Consider the following 14358-nt stretch of genomic DNA (forward strand, 5'->3'; position numbering starts at 1 on the left):
ATGATAAGAGTCCTTGTGTGGCATAGACGAGGCCCTGGGTTTGATGCCCAGCACTGGAGTATGTGACTTACCGTGTCAGTATCTGATGTTTTGAATATAATATCTTGTGTATTTACTCTTAACACTGGTATAGAGAAGGGAAAGTGTCTTCATTGTCGTCTAATCCCAGTTGGATGGACTGTACTACTCCTTACACAAACTCTAGCTGATTATCTTCCTGGCCTCTAGGTCCCTTCCTGATCTGGCTTCCTCCTGGTATTCTTCTTTTTCCTCTTTTATATACCAAGAGTGTTTTAAGGATCTTTGTGCTTGCTTTAACCAGTATCTAGGAGCCCCCTGCCCACTCTTCCCCCCATGGCTAATAACCAGTATCTAGGAGCCCCCCCACTCTTCCCCCATGGCTAATAACCAGTATCTAGGAGGCCCCCCTACTCTTCTCCCCATGGCTAATAACCAGTATCTAGGAGCCCCCCCCACTCTTCCCCCCATGGCTAATAACCAGTATCTAGGAGGGCCCCCACTCTTCCCCCCATGGCTAATAACCAGTATCTAGGAGCCCCCCCCCCCACATTCTTCTCTCCATGGCTAATAACCAGTATCTAGGAGGCCCCCCCCCACTCTTCTCCCCATGGCTAATAACCAGTATCTAGGAGCCCCCCACACTCTTCTCTCCATGGCTAATAACCAGTATCTAGAGGCCCCCCACTCTTCTCCCCATGGCTAATAACCAGTATCTAGGAGGCCCCCCTACTCTTCTCTACATGGCTAACAACCAGTATCTAGGAGCCCCCCCTACTCTTCTCCCCATGGCTAATAACCAGTATCTAGGAGCCCCCACACACTTTTCCCCCCATGGCTAATAACCAGTATCTAGGAGGGCCCCCCACTCTTCTCTCCATGGCTAATAACCAGTATCTAGGAGGCCCCCCCTACTCTTCTCCTCATGGCTAATAACCAGTATCTAGGAGGGCCCCCCACTCTTCTCCCCATGGCTAATAACCAGTATCTAGGAGGCCCCCCCATTCTTCTCCCCATGGCTAATAACCAGTATCTAGGAGCCCCCCACTCTTCTCCCCATGGCTAATAACCAGTATCTAGGAGCCCCCCACACTCTTCTCTCCATGGCTAATAACCAGTTTCTAGGAGGCCCCCCACCCTTCTCCCCATGGCTAATAACCAGTATCTAGGAGGCCCCCCCACTCTTCTCCCCATGGCTAATAACCAGTATCTAGGAGGGCCCCCACTCTTCTCCCCATGGCTAATAACCAGTATCTAGGAGGGCCCCCACTCTTCTCTCCATGGCTAATAACCAGTATCTAGGAGGCCCCCCCACTCTTCTCCCCATGGCTAATAACCAGTATCTAGGAGGCCCCCCCCTCTTCTCTCCATGGCTAATAACCAGTATCTAGGAGCCCCCCACTCTTCTCTCCATGGCTAATAACCAGTATCTAGGAGGCCCCCCACTCTCCCCCCCATGGCTAATAACCAGTATCTAGGAGCTCCCCCACTCTTCTCCCCATGGCTAATAACCAGTATCTAGGAGCCCCCCACACTCTTCTCTCCATGGCTAATAACCAGTATCTAGAGGCCCCCCACTCTTCTCCCCATGGCTAATAACCAGTATCTAGGAGGCCCCCCTACTCTTCTCTACATGGCTAACAACCAGTATCTAGGAGCCCCCCCCACTCTTCTCCCCATGGCTAATAACCAGTATCTAGGAGCCCCCACACACTTTCCCCCCATGGCTAATAACCAGTATCTAGGAGGGCCCCCCACTCTTCTCTCCATGGCTAATAACCAGTATCTAGGAGGCCCCCCCTACTCTTCTCCCCATGGCTAATAACCAGTATCTAGGAGGCCCCCACTCTTCTCCCTATGGCTAATAACCAGTATCTAGGAGGCCCCCCATTCTTCTCCCCATGGCTAATAACCAGTATCTAGGAGCCCCCCCACTCTTCTCCCCATGGCTAATAACCAGTATCTAGGAGCCCCCCCACACTCTTCTCTCCATGGCTAATAACCAGTTTCTAGGAGGCCCCCCACTCTTCTCCCCATGGCTAATAACCAGTATCTAGGAGGCCCCCCACTCTTCTCCCCATGGCTAATAACCAGTATCTAGGAGGGCCCCCACTCTTCTCCCCATGGCTAATAACCAGTATCTAGGAGGGCCCCCACTCTTCTCTCCATGGCTAATAACCAGTATCTAGGAGGCCCCCCCACTCTTCTCCCCATGGCTAATAACCAGTATCTAGGAGGCCCCCCACTCTTCTCTCCATGGCTAATAACCAGTATCTAGGAGCCATCCACTCTTCTCTCCATGGCTAATAACCAGTATCTAGGAGGCCCCCCCACTCTCCCCCCCATGGCTAATAACCAGTATCTAGGAGGCCCTCCCACTCTTCTCTCCATGGCTAATAACCAGTATCTAGGAGCTCCCCCACTCTTCTCCCCATGGCTAATAACCAGTATCTAGGAGCCCCCCACACTCTTCTCCCCATGGCTAATAACCAGTATCTAGGAGGCCCCCCCACTCTTCTCTCCATGGCTAATAACCAGTATCTAGGAGGCCCCCCCACTCTTCTCTCCATGGCTAATAACCACTATCTAGGAGGCCCCCCACTCTTCTCTCCATGGCTAATAACCAGTATCTAGGAGCCCCCCAACTCTTTTCTCCATGGCTAATAACCAGAGCAAAATAAATGGTCATTATAATTGCCACCCTTTGTTTTTTCTTCGTAACACATGCTGTTCAAAATTTTTCCTATTAAATTGTTTCTTTTTCTACCTCTGTATCCCTACTGCTGATTGTAAGCCCAAAACAGAATATAAGAAGAACTGTCTTCCTTTACATACATATGCCCTTAGATTCTGAATTCTATTGTGTCACTTGATTAATGACAACCATTGCATAGTAGTTAGTTAATTACCCCAGCTGGAAATGTTAAATGTTAAATGTTTCAGACTTATGTATTTTAGGCTTTAGGTTATCAGTATGTTAACTTTTATATTTGGTTGAGGTTTTTAAATCGTGTTTTATTGGATTTTAATTTTTTAAAAAGGCTAAGCATTAATCTCAATGTAGAATTCAATGTCACTTTTGACAGGCTGACTCTGGCAGAATATCATGAACAAGAGGAGATTTTCAAACTTAGACTAGGACATCTCAAAAAGGTATGTGCAGCCCGTGCTGGGTTTCTAGTTTGCTACCAAGAGTGTGGAGAACTGTGTTCATTTCTTTGGCTTAATTCTTAAGTTAGTCAACCTTAATTTTTAAGTATTTATTTAAGTATTTCTTAAAGTATTATTTAAGTATTTTAAGTGTGTATTAAAATACATAAATAGGAAAATGTTATAACCAGTTGATCCAGTATAAAGTGATACAATTGAGAAAAATGGTGTGTTTTAAGAAAAATGCTATGTGTTAAGTCTGTATCGCTTTGCACTTGTTTACAAACTTTCAAACTGTAATCAGTCCTTTGTTTTTATAGGTCTCATTTTGATGTGATTCATTTCCACACAGTAGGATTAATTTTTTCCCCTTTCAAAATGAAGTTTTGAACAGACTAAAAATTTTATTCTGTTTAGCCTTTAACTTTTTACATATCAATTATTTCATTTTTAAAATAGAATAATATATAGATGCAGCTGAACTAAGTGATGATAGTGCCTGTGAAGTCACCTCAAAGGAGTTGGGTGGGCTAGGCCCTGTGTGGGAGATGCAGCTGCTGGTGAGCCACGTGTTCAGCCCTGTTTGAGATGCCGCCCATGTGCCACTGGGTTAGAGCATGCAGACAATTGTAGTGACTGTTACCATGCTCAGGAAGCATCAGCCAAAACTATCAGTCAGTGGATCCCAAAATTAATTGTTTATTTATATCTTTTGTTTCTCTAACATATTTCTGTTCTATTGTGGTTGTTCCCCATGCTCTTTGAGATGTATAGACAGCTGCAGTCTGTTCTCCATAACAGACGGGACTGTAGATAGATTTGTAGCAAAAGTACAACAGTGCAACTATAATGAGCTGTGAGGCAGGAGTGGATTTTAGTACAGATGAGTTACAAGTATTTTTGTGTCCACCTAGTTTTGATAAAAGATGTGTTTGATGCCTAATAAAAATTCGCCGAGGGCAAGTAAAATGGATCAGCAGGTAAAGGTTCCTGGCAACCCAGGATCTACATGATGGAAGAAGAAAATTATTCTGGCCATTTGTCCTTTGACCTCCACACTTGAGCTGTGGCATGTATGGTGTGTACACATGGGAACACACAAATAAAAAATTAAATTAAAAAACAAGGAGTATTTTAAGCCTTTAAGTATAAACATAGAAAAAAAAGGAAGTCCTTGATAATAAAGGGATACTGTGTATGGTTGCTCATCCTGTGGCTGAAGAACGCCTTAGTTAGTGTGTTAGTACTTAAACTGTTGGTGGGTAAGTGCTTTGTCTGGAGGTCACTATTTGCACTGTGAGAGCACATTTAAATTACACTTTCTATTTTGTTAGATAAACTAAAATTTAATTGCACTTAAAGTCAGCATTACTAGTTATGTGTTTTGGTTTTTTTTTTTTTTTTTAAATACACATTCGAAAGCATTCTGGGAAGGGTTTGCTTTTTGGTGCTTGATAACTGTTGAGTTTAAGGTTTTCTTGGTACTTTGAAAATATTTGTCTCTATGAACACTGCTTTATTTTCTTAGGTTAAATCTACCTCCATGTGTTATTACTACCAGAATCATTTCTCCTCACTTCTAGTTTATTTATCAAATTTGCTATGAGTCTTTAGTTTCTAACATTTTCTACTCAACTAATTCTCAACATGACTCTTTGTTGTTGTAATTGTAGTCATCTGCCATGAGGTATTCTGGGAGAAAGTGTCAATTTGCAGTACTGAAAGTCTTAAGTAACTTCCATCTCTTCTCAGGGATGGTTTCGGGTGAGAAAAATGAATGTGTTATAAAGGCAGTTGCTGGCAGTTCATGGAGAAAATAAAACTGAGCAAGTAATGTAACCTTAGAGAGAGCAACTACATAGGGCCTGCCTGCTTACACCTGGGTATCTATGTTTTAGCTGCTCAGTTAGGAAGCAGTAAGCACTAACTTAATGTGTATTAAAAATAGGTTCCTAAGCACAGCTAGAAACCAGGTCATTCTGTTTTATAAAGAGGCAGAGACAGACAGACAGACACTGACTCTCACATACAAAGGACAGTCTTGATTCCCAAGTTCCTGGGTTTGGTAGCTGGTAGAGCAAACCTGAGCTGTGGCTATATAGCTTAGGCCGTAGGCTGGGTCTCTTCTGATCTGTGAATACTTGATGTTTGTGGTTAGAGACGGGCGTAGATTTGGAGCCCTACATGTTAGAGTAGCGAAGACCTCTCTCCGCTCCCTCCTTCCTCTGCCCTCTTTTTCTTCTCCTCTCTCCCTGAAATAAACTCTTAACATAAAGTAGGATTATTATATTAAGTTCATTAGCCCTAAATTAGAAGCATATTCCCAGATAAGGAGTTCCGTTTGCCACTTAAAATTGATACTTTGTGGTGTGATGTATTCACATGTATTTCATATTCAATTTATATCTATGATACTCTGTAGTCTTAGAAAATAAAGTCCTTAAGTGTGATAAAGTCAAGTAGGAACCTTCAAAAATACGTGGTTTAGAGTAAATAAATCAAATTTGCCTCCAAAAACTTAATTGTAAACTTGACTTAAGTGCTTGGTATTGGGTTTTACTCTAGGATCAGGAAGGTCTCTGTAGTATCTCTCAGCATTTCAAGCATTCTTAGGCCAGGCACACTCCTGTAGCCTCAGAACATAGGAACTGAAGTGGGAGGGGTCACTAAGCACCCTCTACACACTGAGACCCACTCGTGCCTCAAAAAAGCCTAAACAACGCCTCCCCCCGCCCCCCAAATCCTAAAACACAGACCACTCTCCTGCTCTATATGAAGACTGGGTTCCAGCCTCAGCACTGTGCACAAAAGGTTTTTAAATATTTATAAAGGAAAGAATTGAGTTGCCAGGAGTCTGTGCAGTCACTGTTTACACGTTCATGTGTGGTTTATTTTTCACCTTGTCTGATGCAGGCATGATTCTCAATCTGCAATGTAATTTCATATGCTATATTTTTTTCTCTTTTTTTTTAATGACAAATTGTAATAACTCACTTGCCCGCCCGCCCCCCCCCCCCACTCCCTCTCTTCCTTTTTTAAGGCAGGGTCTCTCTACCTAGCCCCGGCTGTGCTGTGTAGACCAGGCTGGCCTCAAACTCAGGATCTGCCCACCTCTGCCTCCCGAGTGCTGGGATTAAAGTTGTGCACTGCTGTGCCCAGTTTGTAATAACCCTCTTTCAAGTGAACATTAGCTTTAGCTTTCTGAGTGCCACGTGCTTTGTATGGGTGATCACAGGCAGTGAGCAACAAGCCAGTTAGGTTCTCCTTACGTCTGTTCATTTATAGTGTTGTAGACATATATAACAAGTAGATTATGTGTGTTGAGAAGAGTGAACTTACAGGTAGTTTTTGTTGTCTCTGTCATAGACTAGAGTAAGAGATTCTTCTGCTCATTCTGGGGAGTGTGCCATTGCAGAGAAGAATATCTTAGTTGCTATTCACATACATTCTTTCTCTTTCACATATTTCCTTCCTTGGAAATTATGTTTATGCTTGAAAAATGTTTCTTCGTCATTAACTGATTTATTTTTAAAGGTCATTAGATAAGCCTCCCCTACTTTAAAGTACGAACACTTTTAAATAAGTTAAATTCCTTTTATTTGTTTATTATGTGTTTGAGTGTTTTGCCTTTATTGCTTTCTGTACACCATGTGTGTGCAGAGCCCTAGTAAGCTAGAAGGTCATTGTATCCCTGGAACATTACAGACAGTTGTGAGCTGCCATTTTACGCTGAGATTGAACCTAAGTCGTCTGGAAGAGATGCCAGTGCTCCTAACCACTGAACCATTTCTTCAGCCCCAGCTGGACTTTTTCACACACAACTACCCACATGTGCCATAGGTCAGGGGACAGCTTGTAAGAGTTGTTTTCCCTCATTTGCTGTTTGGGTCCTGAAACCAAACTGAGGCAGACTGGTGTTTTCCCTGATGAGCTGTCTTTATAGCCCTCAAGTAACTTCTGGACAGTATCTTAAGAATTATATACAACAGAGCTGTATAATTAAAATATGAAGACTACGTTACGTTATTCCTGAAATGATTTCAAGGGGAAAATACTCATTTTTGCTACCAGTAATTATGTAAACCCTCTCTAACTAGGGCTTACTAAAACCTTGTTACAAAAAATAATTTTATGTTTTCAAAAAGGCAACTAGAGGCCAGGGAGGTAGCTCAGTAGGTAAAATGCTCAGTGCATAAGCATGAAGACCTGTGTTAGGATCCCTCGCACTCAAGTAAGATCTGGATTCAGCAGCACACCTATAAGCCTAGTGCTGGGGAGATGAAGACAGATGGGTCGTGGGAATTCCCAAGCTACCCAGCATAGCTGAATTGATGAGCTCTAGGTTCAGTAAGAGACCCCCTGTCCCAAAAACTTAGGTGGGGGGCTGGAGAGATGGCCCAGAAGGCAGAATTGTTCACTGCCATCCTCATAACCTGAGGCCAATCCCCGAAACCCACATAAAGGTAGAAGGACTGATTTGACTCCAGGTACATGCTATGGCAAACATATGCCCCTTCTCTCTCTCTCTCTCTCTCTCTCTCTCTCTCTCTCTCTCTCTCTCTCTCTCTCTCTCTCTCTCTCTCCCTCCCTCCCTCCCTCCCTCCCTCCCTCCCTCCACCTCTGACTTACATAAACATACACAGACATTTACCTGCACACATGTACATACACACATGCAAATAACCACTCACCACATAAGTATCTCTGTCCCATCTGAAACCTAGGGATTTAGAAGTATCATCAAACTATAAACATGTTCCTGTTTTGTTACTAACCTTTGCTAAGTTTTAATGATGGACAAAAGTTTCATCTCTGACTTACAGAGCTCTTGTAAGCTCTTTGTAGAATGAGATAGTTATTCTGGAATTAAAGATAGCTGTGTTTTCAGTGAAATCAACAGACAATGAAAAAATTCCCAAAAATGTCTCTCTCTATTCATAGTATTTTTAAAAATGTTTTAGAAATTATTGTACCCTAGACTGATAAGGAAATAGAAATTTAAGTTATCAGGAATGGTTACTGTGTCTTGACACTACTGTTAAGTTCATAATGTGAACAGTGTGTGAATATAGTTCCCTCTTTGTTTTCTAGTTTTGGTAGTTGGGTGTTTTGAGACAGGGTCTCACCATATACTCTGGCTGGCCTGGAACTCACGGAGATTTGCCTGCCTCTGCCTCCCCAGTGCTGGGACTACAGATGTGCACCACCACGCCCACTGTTCTCCTGTTTTCAAACTTATATTTTAAGTAAGTGATTATTTGAAGAGAATGCTCGGAAGTTTGATGTCTCGGTGTCAGACACGCAGGAAAGTAAGAACTGGGGTTGGGAGTGTGTGTGTGTGACAGAGACGGACAGATTTATAAGATCTGATTCAAGTGCCAAAAGTTTTATTGGGGAAACATAACCAGTTTGAAACAGGGGCAGGCAAGAACTATCGGCAGGCACAAAGTTACCAGCCGGAAGCAATCAGCTAAGCAATTGACAGCCATCTCAGTCTCTACTGAAACAATCACATCCAACATGCCACCTGACACCATTTCTTTCTCTCTTTCTCCTCTGCTCCTTGCGATGTGGCATTCATCTCTCCTTGTGCCTCGTTCTGAAGAGATAGCAGTGTAGCAACAACTCTGCCACTGGCATCCTGTTCTCTGACCGATATTGGCACCTGCAAAGAGAAACAAGCAGTGACAGGCAGCAGCAGCATCAGTACTAACCTCCATGGTGAACTCTTTACAGGCTGAGAACAAGCTCACAGCTCTTTCTCACTCCTCACACTGGAACATGCAGCCAGTTGAAACGGACAAGACTGGATTGCCTACAAGCCTTTTGAACAGTGGAGCATGCAGGGCGGTGGTTTTAGGTGAATTGACTCCACATACTTTGGTATCTCTTCTGGCCCTTTTAGAATACCTAATATCATCCAAGTTATCAGATCCTTAGTATGAGCAGAAATAAGCTCCATATGTGACATTTCTTGTCATTTTTGTTTGGAATGAAAATAATGAGCAGTATAACCTTAGACAGCTTAATCTTTAGATCTGTTTGTTCACCTCTGTACGTGTGGCCATAGCCAAAAGAAATCTTGAAACTTCTGTCACTTAAGGTCAACACAGACACATGTTTCTGTACATAGTGATGAGGAGTAGGATAGTCTTCAGGGGATGTTGGTGGAAGTGCACTGTTCTTGAGAAAGTCACATTTAAATGCAGGAACAATGTCACGAGGAAGAGCATCTGGCTTCTTGTGTATGGCAAGAAAGGTACTGAGAAGCATCTTGGAATTCTTAGTTGACATTTTGTCCTTGCTGTTGCTTCCTACTTAAAAAATTAGTAGATTGTGAATGGCAACAGCTGAGCAAGCATGGAACTTAGCTATAGATGGAAGCTGTCTGATTTATGGCCACCTCTTCCTCCCCGGAGACTTGGAACAGTCTGGCTCTTGTAATCAGAGCCCTAACTTGGTAGTAGATGATAGGCCCTTAGCAAGATGAAGATTTGGAGGTAAAGTTTCCTTTCTTTAATGTTAATTTTCTTGTTTAGGCAGTAGGATTTAAACATATTTTGTAGGGCTGGGGATGCACTCGCTTGGTAGAGTACACTCTGTAGAGTGTTTGCCTGGCATGATGAATCTAGGGGTGGTAATGCATACATAGTATCCAAGGAGGATCAGGAGTTCAAGGTCATCCTTGGCTACATAGTGATTTCCAAGTCAGCTTAGGCTATGTAACACTCCTACCTTAAAAAGAAAGGAACAAAGGAAGGAAGGAGGGAAAGAAAGAAAGAGAGAAGTTTTTGTTACTGCTTTTTTAATATTGCAGGTCAATTTTCTCTCACTCAAAAGGAGAATGGTTTCTTAGCCATTGGCCATTTCTAGTCAAAACTATAAATCTATGCCATTTACATGCACAAACATACTGAGTATGTTGAAGTTAAATCTGTTAAAACAGTTATACTGTTTTCTTTTAAAAAGTATGTGATCCACCAATATTCTGAAAAGGATTCAAAGGAAGGACTACACTCTACCACCATGTACTGTACATGAGCATGTTAGACAGTGTCAGCACCCTGGTTAATATTTAACGGATTTTGCCCTAAAATACAGCAGTATAGAAGAATAATACTAAATATTATACTTTCAATTTGCCAATCATTGGGGGAATTCTTACATTTATTTGCAGCTGTTTAGATAGGATTAGCTTTGTTTGCATAAAATGGAGGAACTTGCCGAGGAACAGACCTGTCTTGTTTAGCACTCGTGTCCAGTTACAAGTTCCAGTGTGTATATTTGTGCATTTGAAGGGAGAGTGAAACATGTACACACTCCATTCCCCAACACAACCTTCTCTCACAGAAATGAAGAAGATGAGTCAAGGGAAGAGAAAGACATGAGTAAACATTAACAGTAGAGGTTGGAGGTGGAGGTATTTAAGTTAGTTAAACATATGAAGGAAGGACACAGTTTGTTCCCGTCAGTGATAGCAGATGTCCTTATTGGGAATAGGAAATAGAATGGAATGATAATGTGTTTAGTTAGAAAAGACAGTAGACATGAATTCCAGACTTTGTGTCTTCTTCCTCCTTTCTCATCTACACAGTCACACTCAAGTATGACAGCTGAGATAAACTCAGACCTGCTTTGTATTGGTAATAGCTCTTTGGGTGTTGGTCATATCCCCCCATATCGATATAATAAGGATAAATTTGAAGTAAATTGGTACTACTCTTCCTCTCTCTCTCTCTCTCTCTCTCTCTCTCTCTCTCTCTCTCTCTCTCTCTCTGTGTGTGTGTGTGTGTGTGTGTGTTTAAAAAAGAGGTCATGAATTCAAGGAGTAGACAGACATAGGAGTTGGAGAGCAGGAGTCTGGAGTAGGGGATATTTTGATATCGAAGAGACCAATTATGAATAAGATTCATTTTTCTGCTGAAGTTCTAGTAAGAGACAAATCGTTTGGATAAAGTGGCCATGGTACTTCAAATGAATTAGAAATATTGGAAAGTAGTATTTTACGGGTCATTTAATGAGGCAGTATTGAGATCTGCTGTTCGTATGACGATTTTTGTGATGTATATCAGAACGTGAAGTGTGTTTTAAGGTGCTGTAAACCATTGTATTGTTAAATTGGCTATTGCTGCATTGTTGGCTTGAATAGAGAAGAGGCATGTCCTTTTATTTTGTTCGATCACCAAACCCATCGCTCTTTCATGCAATCTGTTCTTTTTTTTTTTTTTTCTTTAAAGATTTATTTATTATTATGTATACAGTGTTCTGCCTGCATGTATACCTGCAGGCCAGAAGAAGGCATCCGATCACATTATAAATGGTTGTGAGCCACCATGTTGTTGTTGTTGGGAATTGAACTCAGGTCCTCTGGAAGAGCAGGTAGTGCTCTTAACCTCTGAGCCATCCAGCCCCAATGCAATCTGTTCTTACTGATGTTCCTTCTACTCTGAAACTGCCTACAGAAACCAATTCATTTCCAGAAATACCTTCGTTTCTTCAAGAATCTCTCTGCTTTAAATAACTGGTTAGCTAGTGGTTGAATCAAAAAGTACAACTTTGTTTATTTTTGAGATAGGATCACATTATGCAGGCTTGGCTGGCCTGGAGCTTGCTCTGTAGTCTAGGCTGGCCTAGAACTCAGAGATCGGTCTGTTTCTGCCTTCATAGTGTTGGTACTAAAGGTGTGCACTACCATGCCCAGTGAAATTTGGTAGCTGGTTAGATTTTCTTATTCTAATTTGACCTGGTTTTTCTGTGCGTTTGAGGAGTTCTATGGTGATTAATTGTGAACTCAGGTCATCCTCACTTCTGAACCCAGTGAAAAAGACTAATGTCTTCTCAAGCAGTAAGAATATAGCTTACAGAACAGACCTGTGGAAGTTACTTCCTTGTTGAGACTCTTGGAGCTATAATACAGCTGGGCCATGGCCTTTCTTGTCAGGAGAAGTTATTGGACAGTATTGCTTATAGCATTTGCTTAAACAGTAGCTCTCAACCTGTGGGTCATGATCCCAACCAGATACCCTGCATGTCAGATATTTACACTACCATTCATAACAGAGAAGTTACAGTTATGAAATAACAGTGAAATAACTTTATGGTTGGGGTCACCACCACATGAGGAGTTGTATTAAAGGCTGTAGCAACTGGACAGCTGAGAACCACTGGCTTAATTAACAGCATGTGTAGACTTCTTGGGCTGGCATAGCAAAGCACCAGACGGGTGGCTTGAGCAACAAAGTGTACTGCCCTAGATTTGGAGTGTAGATCAGGGTTCAGCAGGGTCTGGCTTTAGTGACGACTCTCTTCCTAGCTTATATATATGTGGTCTGGGGTATGTATTTATTCAGGCAGTGATCTGATCCCATAAACACACTCCTCTTGTCATGAAGCACCACTTCCATGGCTTATTACTGACCGTGACCCATCCCAAAGACCCAGGTAATAATATGTTAGGAATTACGGCCTGTGTCTACAAATTTGAAAGAAAAATAAATATTTACTCTATAACAATATACTTTTCTCAGTGAAATTTGGGAGAAATTAAAGTTACAGAATTGTATTTCCCCTAGAGTATGTCCTTTGTTTTAAGGTTTAAGACTTACAATTACTCCCAGTTACCACACTTTGTTTAGAAGCTTTAAGATGTTGGTTACCTCAATAGTATAAATCCCTGAAGACTACACAGCGAGTGTTATTCTGTTCACCAGTCTAGTTGAATCTTGTAGTTCTACAGTTATGACTAAATTTCTAGGGCTGGAGAGATGGTTCAGCAGTTAAGATCTGAGTTCAATTTCCAGCACTGACATGGTGGCTCACAGCTGTCTGCTACTCCGGGCTGCCAATGCTCCATTCTAGCCTCTTTGCCACCATGTGGTGCACAGACAGACATGTAGACAAAAACACTCATACACATAAAATAAAATTTAAAAATATGTTTTCAAAAGACTAAATTTCTGGAAATACACTACTGAAATTGCATCTCCATGTGGTAATTCAAAGTAAAATTGCAACAGGTGTTCTGGTTGCTATTCTGATAGGCTTGATGTATTTTATCAGACCCTTTGAACTTTTACTAGCCTGCTAAGTGCCTGGTAGTCCCTTGGAGAGAGCAGTCAACCTTTTCTAGGTTCTGGAGCTAAAATGTAAGCTTTACCACACTTTTTACCTATCTAAAGGGCTAGTTTTTTCTACTTTATATGAGGAAATTAAGACAACCAGGCTAAGCCACCCAGCTAGCTGTACTCCAAATTTATTTTTCCAGCGCTTTTACATTTACAGTGTTATGTTTGTACATTGAGTCTTTGATTGTTGATTGATGTTGCTCTTAGCACTTGGGGGTATTTGGGGTGTGGGAGTCCTAAAGTAGAAGATTAAGTTTGAGGCCTGTCTAAAATATGCACTAAGAGCCTATCGAGTACTTTCCAAAAATAACTGACTGAAGCTGTAGCGAGTGATTTCTGTCACTGAAGAAAGCTAGAGGTAAGAGTGCAGCTCGGTGTTACATGCTTAACTGCCATGCGAGGGGCCCTGTGTTCCCTCAGTTCCAACAGAAAAGACTGGTAGAAATAGAACAGTATTTCAAGAACTCTAGATTTTTTTTTCTTTATTTAAATTAAGATTAGGGAGCCTGGTGAGAATTTCTTAACACACACACACACCCCACACCCCATGGGGAGAGGTGAAGATGATATTGACAATGAAGATGCAGCTTTCATAGTCACATGGGATTTAAACATTTAGATTTAATTTTTTTTAATTGTGTGGCATTTTGAGGGGGTGTAACTCAGCAGACAACTTGTAACAGTCAGTTCTCCTACACGGGGCCCCCCGGATGACAAGGTTACCAAGCCCTGGATTTAATTTTTTTGATCTATGATGATTTTGTTGTTGTTGTTCAGAACACTTTCAGAATTTATTTTTAAATTAAAAGTGCCCCCTCTCTCTGAATATCTCTCTGTCTGTCTTCTTCCCCTCCCTCTCCCCTCTGTCCCTGTAAGTATCTTAGACTACATTCAGATTTCATTGTGCTAGTCTCCCTGTGCTGGGATTACAGATGTGCACCGTCACTTGCTGTTCAAAGGTGCTGTTGATGCTGAGAGAGAAGCAAAAGAGTTAATTGAATGGGAGATATTCAACTATAATATTCAGAAATAACACCTAATCTGTATTTTCTATAGTAGATTAATA

General features: G+C 41.8%; 1 protein-coding gene across 2 annotated transcripts in view; it reads left to right on the plus strand.

Annotated features, from left to right (window-relative positions):
- The window catches only part of Tlk1 (tousled like kinase 1), a 116555-nt gene that overhangs the window by 87686 nt on the left and 14511 nt on the right, over nucleotides 1-14358 (plus strand). For both annotated transcript variants that reach the window (XM_051166688.1, XM_051166690.1), the window contains one exon: nucleotides 3105-3171. In XM_051166688.1, coding sequence (XP_051022645.1) covers nucleotides 3105-3171 — 67 coding nt within the window. The remainder of the gene's footprint in view (nucleotides 1-3104; nucleotides 3172-14358) is intronic.

The sequence above is a fragment of the Acomys russatus genome, chromosome 24 (genome assembly GCF_903995435.1).
Source record: "Acomys russatus chromosome 24, mAcoRus1.1, whole genome shotgun sequence".
Classification (NCBI taxonomy): domain Eukaryota; kingdom Metazoa; phylum Chordata; class Mammalia; order Rodentia; family Muridae; genus Acomys; species Acomys russatus.